General features: G+C 31.6%; 1 protein-coding gene across 1 annotated transcript in view; it reads left to right on the forward strand.

Annotated features, from left to right (window-relative positions):
- The first annotated feature begins 4,440 nt into the window (after positions 1 to 4,440).
- LOC134697854 (acyl-protein thioesterase 2-like) overlaps positions 4,441 to 16,386 on the forward strand; it is a 33,937-nt gene continuing 21,991 nt past the window's right edge. Inside the window, exon 1 of the mRNA XM_063560146.1 lies at positions 4,441 to 4,686. Coding sequence (XP_063416216.1) covers positions 4,615 to 4,686 — 72 coding nt within the window. The 5' untranslated portion in view covers positions 4,441 to 4,614. The remainder of the gene's footprint in view (positions 4,687 to 16,386) is intronic.

Below are 16,386 nucleotides of genomic sequence, written 5' to 3' on the forward strand. Positions count from 1 at the left end.
CGTCTTACTGTCTTTCTGACAACGATACAAGTAGACAAGAATTGTTCCTGGCCATCAATGAACAGATCAACGTGTAGTGACAATGAAACGTTAACAGAATTCGATTATACAACGTCATTTGCCAGACATGTTTACGGCCGCAACGTAAACTGCTAATCAAATTACAGAGTGCCATTGAGTACAGATTCATGCCATAAATGTTTCCAATCAACTGAATGTCCTAAACATCGACTGAAGGAAAACATTTAAAGCCCTCAAGTTCCAACCGCATAATTGCCAAAATCATTTAATCGGTTGACCAAATGCAAAATCAGAAGGTGTTAACAGAACCCAAAACATGTCAGACATAATTTGTTGACCTTTCTGACAATCATTTTGGCGTTTGTAACAGGAAGTCATTTCTTTTGACGGTGACACATTCATTCAAAAATAACACAAACATAATCTAGTGTTGCGTTTCTAAAGTTGGTCAGTATATATATATATATATACGTATATTAAAAAAATTGTTCCGGCGTGACATTTGTTCCTCCGGAACAAATTTCATAGGAAATATGTTCCAGCGGAACTTATGTCACAGAAAATATGTTCCAGCACTATAAAATTTGTTCCAGAACTAATTTTCTAACCAAGTGTGAAATAAGTTCCGGAACAAAAATCACAGCACTATGACAATGTATGAGTTTTGTTCCAATATTAAAATTTAAAAAAAGTGAATTAAGTTTGTGTGATATTAGTTTTGAAAGAAGGTATTTTATAGAAATCAATGAAAATGTTCTGATGAAACCTATTTCACAGGAAATAAGTACTGTGATTGCATGGGGTACATTTGCAATTAAAGGCATGACTTTAGGATGAAGATAAGAAATAAAAGCGATGAGAATCATAATGTTTCATAATTTGTATCTATTTTATCATTGAAGTGGTATTCCACCTCCTTTAATTTCCTGTTGATCTGTTATGGGTGTTCTAATCATACATGTACTTAGCTATTGTCATTTCACAGTTTTTAAAGAGAGTGTCTTTTGTTTCTCTATGTCTTGAAATATAATTGATCAGTCACTTTGTCCATTTTGAAAAAGTACAAATATTCATCTTTAACTATTATAATTCTTTTTTTCGGAATGACTTTTATTATTATTTATTCTACTCTTTCCTGGTTCATAAGTGTCATTTTTAGTATTATTTATTGAGAATAATGTTATTAACATTTGCTTTACTCCACATGATCCAAATTTGATGTTTACACTTTTTATTTATTACCTTATCAATTATAAAACATGTTTTTTATAATGACTTTAAACTCACTGATGACAAGTGCTCAGTATGTAACATAACTTGCTTAACCAGCGGAACAAATTTCATAGACAAGGTACTTATTTCACCAGATGAGGAACAAATCTCACAAATCCAGAACTTATTTCACCAGGTAAGGAACAAATCTCACAAACATGGAACTTATTTCACTAGGTAAGGAACAAATTTCACCAACCCAGAACTTATTTCACCAGGTAAAGTGTGGAACTTATTTCATATAGATGGAACAAATTATATAGAAATTGTCTGTGAAAAAAGTTCTCCCAGAACATATTTCATGTGACATTAGTTCCACTGGAACTTTTTTCACAGGAACAAATTTTGGCTCACACAACATCGTAGCCACAAGTTAACAATTTTTTTTTTCTGTGACGTATTAAATTTATATTCAGATCCGTTTTGTTACATCTTGTGATCAATTTTATTTGGCAATCGTCAATGGCAGTCAGCAGGGTTAAAGAACATCAGTTGTTCGACCTGTTAGTCAAATGCGTTTGTTTAAATATACTTTTCACTTTATAGTCTTTTGGAAAATGTTGTTTGTGCTGTTTTTAGACCCTTCTACAACGAAATTTGTTTGACATGCACACGTATAAAAATTGCGATTTTTATCCAACGCAATCATAGGTTTGAACGTAGTTTTCAATTTAGACTCGTTTATATACTAGATATATTAATATAGATAAAGATCGATAGAAAAAAAATAGAACAGTTCTATTAAATTTTGATAAGATTTTCCTTTTGGTGTCATCTTGAACCAAGTTTAATCTGGGATACGGGACGTCTAAACACTGCTAAGGACTCCTTAGTGCACTAAGGACTATACAATGCCACTAAGGACTAGGAGGAGTGCTGTTATGTGTATTAATTTTACATGTTATGTCACAGATTGATATTTAATGCATAAATTTCAAACTTCATAGAAAAATAATCATAAATAAACAAGATATCAACATTATTTAGGCACGTGCCCGTTTTTCTTTGATATGCCGAAAATCAATGAACCGTTTGACACGTGCCCAACGGCTGTTTTGTCAGACAAGCAGGGGCCGTGGGACGTCAAAGCTGGTCCCATATCAAAAAGTGGATATTTGTCCACCCAAGAAAGATGCGCTGATTCGTCGCTTCTGGTGCCGATTGACGGCCTTGGAATTATAAAAATCGGCCATCAATCTGTTCGGGGTTTATGAAAACCGCTAGTTTTCAAACAGTTTGATATCTGTCTACAAAGGCTTCATACGATAGTTATTTTTTTGTATATGTTCGACATTTTTTTTTTAAGTTAAAGAAGTTGAAACAAGAATGTGTTCCAAGTTAACGGATGCCCCACTCGCATTATCATTTTATAAGTTTAATGGACCGTGAAATTGGAGTAAAAACTTTAATTTGGCATTAAAAATAGAAAGATCACATCAAAGAAACATGTTTACTAAATTTCAAGTGGATTGGACTTGAACTTTATCAAACACTACCTTGACCAAAAACTTTAATCTTAAGCGGAACGAACGGACAGACTGAACGAACGAACAAACGGACCCAAAGACCAGCAAACATAATTCCCCTCTTCTATCGTAGGTTGGGCATAAAAAATAATTTTCCGATTTTTAGTCAGATTAAGTTTCATTTTCAAATATATTAAAGAGACAAATGTTTTTTTAAATGTTCCACAGTTTTTAGTACAGTATTCACGAATTTTTTTTTAGAGAAAGAGAATGCTTTGTATGAATGCCTCGAAAATATGCCTTTACCACATGATGTGTAAAAATATTTTTTATTATACAATATAATTTGAATTTTTAAACCTAAATATATCATAGAAATATTTTCAACTATAATTTCTTTAAATCTATTTTTCTTAAAGAAGAACAAGTATGTCAGAAGGAAATCCGATTTGTATTTATTTAAAAAACTTGTCTGTTCAACATATTGTACGAAATAAATCACGAAATAATGACCATGTGGTATCGTATGTGCTGTACTCACTGTTGAAGGCCCGAAATATATTGCTCAAACAGGTCATTAGCAACTTAGCGTGGTTGCATGAAGTAAAGATGCATTATCTTATTGGTTTCGTTTTGTCTAGTAATACATTGCTTATATTGTCTTCATATATGAAAATAAATTTTGAAAAGTGCACCACAAGAAACAAACTAAAGTACTAGTGTTCCAGCTCCATACAAGTCTATTCCTCAAACGCATGTCCGTTGTCGCCTGTCATCACATTCAAGCACGCTTGCAAGATATTAATAAACAGTATATCGATATAGGAAGATGTGGTGTGAGTGCCAATGAGACAACTCTCCATCCAGTATAGCCTAGATACGGATACAATACACATTAAAGGTGATGTGTCCTACCACCTGAAAAATAAAATTGGTTCCAACGACAAAGAACGCTACGAAGTATTAGATTCAATTTTCGGTTCTACCGGACTTATCACAGCCCAAGATCAAGATGAGTTTAAACAAACACCTCTGCCGGTTATCCAAACCTCAACACGTACTTTCAAACAATATATAAATAAATGTGAAATAAATATTTAAAAATATATATATTTCAGTCACTTATTAAAAGAACATCAACTATAAATCCGACATTAGATATATTGCTCTGCTTTATTATTTACAAGAAATATACACTTGAGAAAATACTTCTTCATTCTGAAAAAAAAATCAACAAAATTTCAACAACAATTCATTTATTAGTATCCCACTTTACAAAATTTAAACTTGTCGATTAAACAAAATAGATAGCAGTATCCCCGTGTGTCAAACGGTTCATTGATTTTCGGCACATCAAAGACAACCAGACACGTGTCTAAATAATGTTCGATATCTCGTTTATTTATGATTATTTTTCTATAAAATTTGAAATTTATGCATTAAATGTAAATTTCTATCGTAATATGAAAAGAAATTGCATGTAACAGCATCCCATCTAGTCCTTAGTGGCATGTTATCAGTCCGTAGTGCACTAAGGACTCCATAGCGGTGTTTAGACGCACCCTCTGGGATATAATATTATACTTCTTCCAGGTTTATTATACATAATGCTAGTCTACATAAATTAAAAATCTTTTAAAAATGGAGAATAAATCAACAAAAATTCGTTTTGTTATTTTATAATTTGAAATTTTAATTGACTGTCAATCGGTGCGCAAGACTATCAACAGACAACTCTGAACATCAGTGCAGTTTGCAGTAGTGAAAACAAAAGATACTGGCACATTTCTGTTTACTAAGTGTACAATTCCTCTTCGTCTCAGGACTTTTATTTTGTGTCTTGGTCTCTTGGTGCATGGGAAACAGTTCTTCAAAAGATATGAGTGCGCCGGTAAAGGTTCTCCCTACAGCAAAACACACTGCATCGGTAAGGACTAAGATAAACATGTTATATATATCAAACACACTGCATAATTGGTGAGATAGAATATAATTTAGAAACGCTGTCTTTTTGACAACTACTTTATAGTAAATTTTTCAAATATTGTCAACTGTTTCTAATTTTAGAAGTTTTAGAAATCGGAGGACAATCGTTATCTCTGCTTTTAGAAAGTAAACATCATTAATATATCACACACCTAAATAAGTATTTTTGATAAGTTTAATATATTATATATACATGTAAATAAATTATTATGAGATGAGAAATCATATATGACAATCCAAGATAAGGGGTCAGTAGAAGCCTTTGGCTTATGTAACGACCCGAAGATAAAGGTATATTATATTTTCTGAAACTGAAGAAGAAATAAAACTAGTTTTCGAGTATTATGCCTAAACTGGACCCTTGTTGTGTTCACTGACCGCTACACAAAAAGCATGTATTGCCTAAATCTCGCTGTCGACTTTCAATCTACAGTACAATGTATTTCATGATTTAGACAAGACATGCAGAATATTATAGCATGTTTATAGAAATATATAAAAATTCTGTATGATTTTATACCAAATATGATAATGGGTATGATACTCAATACTGGTATAATCTGCACATTATATTTCTTCAGTACTGAGTTCTATTAGTTATATCCTTTGCATGATTTGTCCTATTTTGACCGAAGCAATATGAACGCTCCATATGAGAGTTATTTCCCCTTATGCATTTAATATAAGTTATTCGCATTTCTATCTTGTAAACCATTAGTGAAAGAGACCTGTAGGATCTTTTGATTTGAGGTCCTTGGTCCAAAAAAATGAAAATTAGGTCAAGGTCATATTTTAATTTTTAATTTGGCTTATTTACACTCATTTCCAGAAACAGTATAAGATATCGACAAATTATTTTTTTCTATATTGTTAGTTGCGACATGTCGTAAATTTTGATTGCAAGGGTACATTGAACGTAAATGTGAGTTTTCTCCCCTCTTGTATTAAAAAATATGTGTATGGTGATATAACTGATTAACCAAATATAATTAAGACCTATGGTCTTTTGATTTGAGGTCCTTGGTTTATGAGCTTGAAATTGATCTCAAGGTCATAGCTTAATTTGATGTTCTAGATTTTGACCTTTGCTTTTAGCTTACAAATGTATATGTATTCATGATAAATCCATGAGACTTTAGACAAATGGTATCAAACCATTTAACATTGAAAAAAACAACCAGAAGTGACCTTTTGTTAACTGGAAGTAGCTATTTTTTTTACTTTTTTTAATATAAAAGTATATAGAACCAGATATTTTTGGAATCAGTGTCAAGTAAATATTCAATTATTATCGGAAGAAACATTTTTCAAACCGGAAGTTATAAATTATCTCCCTTATTTAAAAAAATATTAAAAGAAACCATATATTTTTTAAATCAGCATACAATAAGCTATCATTTGGCGATTTAAATGACATTTTAAACTTAATTTTACAACTTTCATATTAAAATACATTGTTTTGGGTGGAAAGACCTTCAATTGTTCTCTGAAAAATTGTTTTTTTGGGATACAATTGCTTTCAAGAAATCTGTAGACTTATACCAGTGGGTCAGAGCAATGCTCTCACGTCAATCGATTTTATTCTAAACATTAAGGTACATCTCAGATTCTTATGATTGTCTTGCTTTAAAAGGTAAAAACAAACAAAGGGATTGAACTTAAACAACTTTCCTATAATATTCCTTTCATAATCTTCATGTTTGATAATTCCCTTGACTTATATGCATGTTTTTACCAACACGGAAAATCAAAACTAAGCAGTATTTATATTTAGTGTTTTTATAAAGGAGTAGGGGCAATAAGGCCCTTATTTGGCTAAAAAATTACTACAAATTTTAAAGTTATCATACATATTCTTAAATTACTGAAAACTTGTCTAAGGTATAAGGTACTTAGAAAAACAAAACAAATTTAACATCGAACAAGTTACCATGACAACAAATCATAACCTAATTTGCATATTTTGTTAAATTTCGTGATTTTCCTTGTTTTTTCATCAAATTTTAAGTATATTTTAGACTGAAAAAGTATGTGCGCACCCAAGAAACAACTTTATATTTGGTGAGATAATGCCAATAATTATAATAAAGCTTTGGTAAAATTATTTTGTTGCTTCTCGGCTGCGCAGGATGTTTCCACAACGGAAATAAAGTCAGAAAACTGCATAAATTTTGTATTTTTCATCGTTTTTGTGAAAATAGTACATATTATGACGTAATTTTGACGTCATCAGATAAAAATCATAATGTTTTTCATTTATATTTCTTGACCCTATACATTTCTGAACATTATGTGCCAATTTGAAATAGTTTTATTTAATTTTCTTGGGCCAAAACTAGGCCTTAATGCCCCTACTCCTTTAGAAACATGTTAGAGGTAATTCCCAGTTTTGATAAAATGCGAGAGTTCTCTGAATTCCGATAAATCTATTTCTGTTATATAAGAACTGAAATGAAGTTTTTCTTATATATGTTACCGTTATGAAACTGATATTTGAGATTGTACTTCCATAAAGAAATATGATGGAGAACCATCTAGGTCGTTTAATAAACATTTAATATACGTTCTTGCTCCAGAAATTGTTTTGGAAATTATGCGCTTGCGTATAGATTTCTTGACTTCAATTAATTAATTTATAACTCATGGGATCTTTTCTATGTACATTTATGTCTGCTATTGAGGGTTATTCTTATTTCATATCTTTGCATATCATATGCATCATTTAAATTAAAATAAATGTAGTCATCATCGTAGAACACCCCTTCAGGCGAAATGGTGTCTTCCATATTATCGTTCGAGTCGCTCCCTTCTGGAAGTAACTTCCGTGAATGCTGAATCAAACAACATGTTGAGTATAAGCTCGTTTTATCAATAAACGTTGTATTACATTAAAACGATCGCAATTTAAACCGATAAATGTGTACAGAAAGGAGTCATGATCACTGACTCAAAGGAAATTAAATATTTAAAGAGTTAGGAATGGGGTTACCCCTAGAATTAACGTAGGAGAATAGGTGATAAGATATGAAGTGGAATACTTTTTCTCACTCTGAGTCTCAGTGACTGCTGTGGGAAGTAAACTTGGAATTTATAGTACAAAAATAAAACACAATAGGCCTAATTACATTGTTCTTACACTTTTATCCGGGATTGGCTATTTTGTAGCTATTTTACATGTGCAGTTGAATTAGTTTTGAAAATAATATTATCCAGCTACATGTATACATGTGTCAATGAAACAACGGCTATCGTATGCCTCAGAGCAATCCTCTCTTTGATTATTTTTTTTTTTCTTCTGCCTAATTTTGTTCTTGCCATAAATATTTGTTTCGCAATATGTCGCTTAGATATTTGGTATATGATATCGAACAGTTTATGCGCTTTTGAAAGGAGTAGGTCTGGTAAGGACCGATTTTGGCCTCAAATTTCAGTTTCATCTGACGAAAGATTTTAACCACTTTTTAAACACTTAAGTGTCTATTTCATATGATTCAATTAATTTATGTGGAAGATTTTAACTTATTTAGTCATTAAAAACGATCCGATTCAAGCTCAAATATGAAAAATCTACCAAATATGGACCATAATTTAGTATTCATCCTTTAGTTTCTTTTTGTATCCTTTTTTATAAGTTCTAAAATTTTAACTTTTATTTTGTGGGTTGTGTTGGTGTTAGAATAGTATGAATGTAACAATTGAGTTTTTCGAGAAAAAATTAATACATTTTGATTCACCGTTTACGTGACACGAAACCAAACAGGAAACCAATCTTTATTTTCTTTATTTTGCACAATATAATTCAAAAGGCATAAATAAACACCATTACTAGTGTTACTTGCTTCATGTTAATATTTAAAATCTATTTTCAATGTTATATTAAAGTTTTTTTTAAACGTGACAGGAAACCATAAGAAACCGAAAGCATTTTTTTAGTTTTATTTTATTGCAAAATCTGCTTAAAATAATCTGAACAGTATACTTTTTCTTAAAATCCATCTTAAATATAAAAGTATTATAAAACTCCTAAATATGTGCTTGTTTTGAAAACAATTAGTACAATTTATTCAGAATTTTCCATATTTTCTTCATTGATACAGGATACCATAATCGTTGTATCTTGATGTTTTGGCCAAAAAAATATATTTATATTTGGTTTTGAAATTCCAGTTATATAAAATTTATTCCAAATCATTGGCAATGTAAAATTCTTTAAATCCAGTAAAGAAAAAACTTTTAACTTGGAATTAAAATCTTTAAAATAGGCACCATGTGATACTTGTGATCTGTACACCATCTACATGGTTTCCACATTTTAACCTACTTTAGTGGGCTAAAATCAATAAAGTACTACCTTTCAAGTCATGCCTGGTAAAAGTTTACTTTTCCTTTGACAAGTTTATTGCGTTTCTGAAAAGTGTTTGCAGAACATGAATAAAAAAAAATAATTAAAAATTGTGACAAAGTTACCAACTTTGTACATTCCAAGTGTAACGGTATATTAACATGCATTTTTCATTTCATTATCTTTATTCACCTAAAATATCCAGTAATATTTACTGCTGAAGCAAAATCAATCCAACGAACATCGGCACCATGATAAGAGACGTAATTTCGATTGAATTTTCCAAGGACCCTTTACATCGTTTTTGGGAAACCTAGTGTGTTTAAACGTCGGTCAAATCTGAAATCGATTTTGTCAAGTCATTGGGCATTTATTTTCACACAAAATCGTATGTAACATTATGCACATAGAAAAAATAATAGACCCCCGGCGCAATCTCTTTGAAAATTGTATTTTCCTTTTTTAAACAAGTCGAAACAAGTCTACAGATTATGTTTGCTAACATCCCGTTGGAAACAAAAACAATGTTTAGAACGAGTATATCGTATGTCCGGCTGTAATGGCGTGATCACATGTTAGTCACATGTTTCACGTATGACCGGAAATGATTAGAACTTAAGGACAAAAACAATTTTAATAAATAACTGGACTTCTGTTTCGTGTGAAATGTAACGCATAACGATAAGTCATGTTCTTACTTAATTATTACGAAGATCAAAACAAGAATGTAAATCATCTCTGATTTACCTGTTTGAACATCTCGCGAGAGTTCATATTTGCATATTGTTTTTAAGAATTCGATTACATCAAAGCAGATTACATCATCTAAAATTTGCGTTACGAAATCGGACACAAAAATCACGCCACTGTTCTTACATCTGCTACATAAATACTTATAGTTCTCGGCATTTTCTTCTCACTATTCTTATTGGTCGATGTTCTTTGTTATTTGAAAGCAAAAGTTACGAATTTGCCGGTGACGATTATCTATAAATCAGTCAGCGTTATGCTCTTCGGAAACAAAAAGTAACGCGAGAAACGACACAAAAATACGGTTGTAGAATCTTTGAAATTCGTATATTTCAATTTTTTTTCTAGGGAAGAGTAGCATACACTTGTTTGTTGATAAAAATAATGGCATCTTTAGATGTAGTTGTATTGTTTAAAAACAGATCATATTTATGTAGCAGGACCATTCTACTATCCAATAAATAACTGAAAGTTTACATTATAACAATTTTGTAAAACTGCTATATTTTGAGGCCAAAAAGGGGTCTTACTGGACCTACTCCTTTACCCTGCGTAACCTAATACTTTTCTTTGTAGGAGTTATCTTCCCAAACACTGTTTTTCTTGTGTTCCCTTCTCCTTCAGTAAAAGTTAACGACAAATTTATTTTATAATACATTATATACATAATACGGACTTATAATCATCGTTTCCTCAAGACCATACTCGCAAATGGTGTCAAGGGAGAGCTGAAAATTGAGTTTCTGAAATTTTCATCCAAAACGTGAATTGAACCAGGAACCTTTGTGTTAGTAGTCCGATGCACTAACCACTACACCATGGCTCTCTGTTCGTTGTGAGCCAAGGCTCCATGTTGAAGGCCTTACATTGACCTATAATGATTTACTTTTATAAATTGTTATTTGGAAGGAGAGTTGTCTCATTGGCACTCACACCACATCTTCCTACATGTACATATGTATATCTATTGTGAAACAAATATTGTCGATTGTCCTAGATTGTTTATTAGGTCAAGTTCAAGTCACCTTCAACTTACTGATTTGGTGCAGGGAATGATTGCAATTTGTACAAGTCTGTCTGGCAGTATTATTTGTCCTTGACACCATGATTTCATTGTTTCACATGGAAATGGAATAATTACATGGCCACAATTTAGATGTACATGTTCGTCTGGCATACTCATCCTCTTCATCCCCAGTGGGACATCAGGCCACAACTGTTGGTCTGGCATTGTTGTTCAGATCTACAACTGATTTATAAGGTGTAACACCACTAATTAAGGCCCATCCAGAAAGCACATACTAGAAAGTAGTACAATGTACATATTTAACACAAAATAGTTCCTGCGCATGAGTTTAGCTTTCTGAACATGTAGAATATATAGGTATTTTTGGTATCAAATGAAAGCTGAAGGACTGGTGATCATTGTAGAACACTTTTGGACTTAAAATTTTGAATATTAAAAGAAATGCACCAAATTTTAAAAAGAGGGTACATTTTGTCTGTTTGTCAGATCTGAAGTACCTGTTATGGTACATCCGATGTTCCGAGAACCAGTTCCTTCTTATATGCCTTTAAAGGTATGTTGATTTTTTCAGTACAAGACACCACAAAGTGTTGCTTTGACATGCAATGCTTGGTACTTTATTGTAAGATTTGGTTGTGGAATATGTTTTTCTAATGATTTTTATCCGACATGCAGACAAATTCAATCCTTCCTTTAATAAACCTTTTATTAGTTCAAACACAAATTACCTTAGTGACTTAAGCTTCTCTCTATCAATAACAAATTACCTTAGTCACTTAAGCTTCTCTCTATCAATAACAAATTACCTTAGTCACTTAAGCTTCTCTCTATCAATAACAAATTACCTTAGTGACTTAAGCTTCTCTCTATCATTATAATGTTTAAGGGAAAGAAGATTTTTCTGTTACCTATTCTAAAATCAGAGACAGCTAGAGGTATACATGTATAGGAGGGGGAGGGGGTTGAAATCTTGCATAACATAATTAACTTTGCCCCACTCCTTGCACATGTCTTAAATCTTGAACATCTAGCCTCTGCTACTAATGTGTTTGTTTTAAATTTGGTTTTCTTTGTACATGTATGTTTTGGAGTCCATTTTGCTTAAACTACTGTGGATTCATTTATTTTCTTGTGTACCTAATTACTTTGATTAAGTAAAACTCTAATTTTAATGGATAAATAAAGTTTTTAGTGGTTTTACTGAATCCTGCACACAAGCCTATAGGAAACTTTTCATTTATTGAACATTTAATTTTCTGGTTTGCCTAAGTGTATACCGACAAAATCCAGTAAAATTGGTATCCATGAACATGATGATTAATAAAGAAACCATAGTAGTATACATTATTGTTTAGGCGCCTGTTGTAACCACTTCCAGGTAAAAAACTTACTCCGTTGAAGACCCATTGGTGGCCTTGATCTGTTTCTGCTCTTTGATTAGGTTGTACTCCCAGTTCCTATTCTCTATCCTAATTCCTCAATTAGTTACTTTGAATGAAAGAATTTTAAGGCTTAATAGTTTCAGTTTCTAAGATCTATGTATTCTGTTGAAATGGCTGACATAGGCAATGTATCTTGGTGAGCAAGACGTGCTCATTAGAGCCTCTTGTAATCTTGTTAACTTGAAATGTATATATATATTTATATTAAAAACCAGGCATTATGACATCATTGTTGAGGGTGTCACATCCTAGATGTGGATAGTATATAAAATAAAATTAAGAATGGAAATGGGGAATGTGTCAAAGCGACAACAACCCGACCATAAAACAGAAAACAGCCGAAGACAACCAATGGGTCTTCAATGTAACGAGAAACTCCCACATCAGAAGGAGTCCTTCAGCTGGCCCCTTAACAAATATGTTACTAGTTAATAAGTGATAATGGACGTCATACTAAACTCCAAATTATACACAAGAAACTAAAATTGAAAATCATACAATAGTATATTAAATTCCTAACAAGGATTAGTGACATGTCAGGAAAACAAAGTAAATATTCTTGGAAATTGTTTTTAATGGAATTTGTTATACCTTTAACCCTTTTTCATTTTTATAAAAACCAACCTTCTATTGATTTACTCTGTACATAGTTATAGTTTTTCTCCAAACAGATTTGTTTTCTAAAAAGAAATTCAGCTTTAATGGACTGATGAAAGATCGGTTATAATTATATTTTGAAATGTACTGTTGTATAATGGATTTATCAGATAAGACATTTATGCTTTCCTCATTACTGTCCGTACAGTAATCACATTTTTTCAACTCAATAAAGATCAAAACTGTATACATAAACAAACGACAACTACTGTACATCAGATTCCTGACTGAGGACTGTATACATAAACAAACGACAACTACTGTACATCAGATTCCTGACTTAGGACTGTATACATAAACAACAATACCCTCATACTTTATGTTTTATATGTAAATACAGCCAAAATTTTACTTTAACATGGATACCTGATTTATACAAATAAATGAAAGGAAAAGAAAATACATTATTGTTCTGGACAGATGGAATCACTACATGTAGGCAGCACATTTTAAAATAAAAACAGTATATCATGGTATATCATGTATATAGTGATCCAGATTAAGAAAAAAATCATTGTATATAAAAATCTGTTTTTGAGGTTTAGACCAGTAAACAATGATGAAGGTTATAGCCTTTTATAACATCCACATAGTTACATACCCTGTCACATAACATGTGTCCCTAGTCAGGATCCTGTTATGTAGTAGTTTGTTGCTGTATATCAAATTTGTTTTTCATTCATTATTTTTGACATAAACCAGAACTATGGTCTCTTTTGAATTGTTTTACATTTGTCCTTTTTGGTCCTTTAATAGCTGACTATATAATAGCTATGCCATATGGGTTTTGCTCATTGTTGAAAGTGATACAGTGACCTATAGTTGACCTATTTTATATAGATTTTTTCCATCTTTATTAGATATGAAATTTCAACCCTAGAAAATTTGTTTCTCTCTTATTAATTTACTTTGGAAATAAGAAGAGTGTTTTTGTCTGTTGTCAAATTATATAGTTATTATCTATCACATCTCCTTATAAGGTATCTTAATGTAATCTGGGAAAGTAACAGATTTCTACAAGAATACGAAATAGAGTGAAACCTGTAATGTGTCTTTGTCATCGGAATCTGTTTACAATCAATACGAAGTCTTATCTAGAAAACAGATCTTAACCAATTTCACATTTTTAACACAATCGTTTTGAAAACCAATTGAATTAACGTCCAAATGTATTTTGTTGATTTCTTTTCAATCAGTAAAGAGATTTTTGTCTATTATTTCATGTTTACAGTATTTGATATTAGAAGGAGGAGATGTGGTTTGATTATAAATGAGACAACTCTCCACTAGTAGTGACTAGAGACCAATTAACAGGATGTAAGCAATTCTAGGTCACCCAATGGCCATATCACCTTACTGTAAATTTTGATTTCTTTTTTGGAAAAATACAAAAAAAACTTTATTTTATGCTCCTACATGTACATTACTCTTGTCAGTTCAACAATACATCCCAATATTAGTTTTTATTCTCTTACTTTTAGTTTGACTCAACCAAATGTTATAAACTTATATGCAATATGTATAACCACAAAACACAGATCAAGATCAAAATTTGGGTTGTATCACTTTTAGTGCTCATGAGTTATGTCCCTGTATATCATTATATGTAATGTATGCAGGGCATAATCTATGTGCAATGGACGCACATTATCCATTTATTCTATACTTATATTTAGCATGTTCCAAAAAGCCTTTACATGTCTCAGAATCCTGTAAAATATGTTTATGCGATATTCTAATGTTACTATGACAATTCCCTGTTGTATATAAGATGATTTGTTAATTGTGTAATAAGGACAAAATCAATGTTAATTAGCTAAGCCATTCACTTTACTGTTATAGACTTATTACTACAATCGACAAAATCAGTCGCAATTTTGATGTGTCAACAAGTAATGAATTATGGTTTTGTTATAATTGACAATTTGTATTAAGCTCATACTATACATGTCAGATAATTAAAAAATTTATGCATATACATATATAAAATTTATTTATGCAGAAATTTTGGATTTTCTTTTGTCTGTCTATTATTATTATTGCTTCCTTGTATGGTGTAACCTGTGTATTTTAAAACAAGTATACAAAAATAGAATTTTGATGAGGAACTTTTGAAGATGATGTTTAAACTGTGCAATATAATATGGTCAATGCATAACTACAGATAAATGACCTGTGCATATGTAACTATAGTCAAATGGTTGGTGCATAACTACAGTTTAATGGCTGGTGCATAACTACAGTCAAATGGTTGGTGCATAACTACAGTCAAATGGCTGGTGCAAAACTACAGTTAAATGGCTGGTGCAAAACTACAGTTAAATGGTTGGTGCAAAACTATAGTTAGATGGCTGGTGCATATATAACTACAGTCAAATGGTTGGTGCATAACTACAGTTAAATGGCTGGTGCAAAACTACAGTTAAATGGTTGGTGCAAAACTATAGTTAGATGGCTGGTGCATATATAACTACAGTCAAATGGTTGGTGCATAACTACAGTCAAATGGTTGGTGCATAACTACAGTCAAATGGTTGGTGCATAACTAGTCAAATGGCTGGTGCACAACTACAGTTAAATGACTGGTGCACAACTACAGTTAAATGACTGGTGCATAACTACAGTTAAATGGCTGGTGCATAACTACAGTTAAATGGCTGGTACATAACTACACTATAATCTTTAGATTGTTCTATTACAAATATGATAACAAAACATCCAAAAATTTGTTGAAAACAAAAAATATAGCACTGATCTTATCTACCACTATGCATTAAGGTTGAAGCATATATCTATGAGAGCATTTCTTGTTTTTTGATTGAGTTAAGTCTGCCAATTGATATGTTATCGTGTGTTTTTCTATGTTGTGATGTTATGCTATTGTTTCAGAAAAAGGGAGAAAGTTTTGTACCATTAGAATGTTTAATTCCGCTGCAAATGTTTGCACCTGTTCTAAGTCAGGAATCTGATGTACAGTAGTTGTCGTTTGATTATGTAATTTATACGTTTCTCGTTTCTCATTTCTCGTTTTTTTGGGATACGATTGCTGTCAAGCAATCTGTAGACTTTTACCATTGACCCTATGACACACTCCCTCACGTCACTCGTTTTATTCTAAACATTCGGCAACATCTCAGATTCTTATGATTGTCTTGCTTTAAAAGGTAAAAACAAGCAAAACAATTGAACATAAACAACTTTCCTGTAATGTTTTACTCATAATCTTCATGTATGATATTTTCCTTGACTTATATGCGTGTTTTTAATAATATTAAACAGTATTTATATTTAGTGTTTTTATAAATTTAGAAATACGTCAGAGGGAATTCCCAAATTTTGATAACTTGCGAGAGTTCTCTGAAAGCCGATCGATAATTCTGTCACAAGAACTGAAGTGGAGTATTTCTATATTTTACCGTTATG

Source organism: Mytilus trossulus, chromosome 1, assembly GCF_036588685.1.
Source record: "Mytilus trossulus isolate FHL-02 chromosome 1, PNRI_Mtr1.1.1.hap1, whole genome shotgun sequence".
In the NCBI taxonomy this organism is placed as follows: Eukaryota; Metazoa; Mollusca; class Bivalvia; order Mytilida; family Mytilidae; genus Mytilus; species Mytilus trossulus.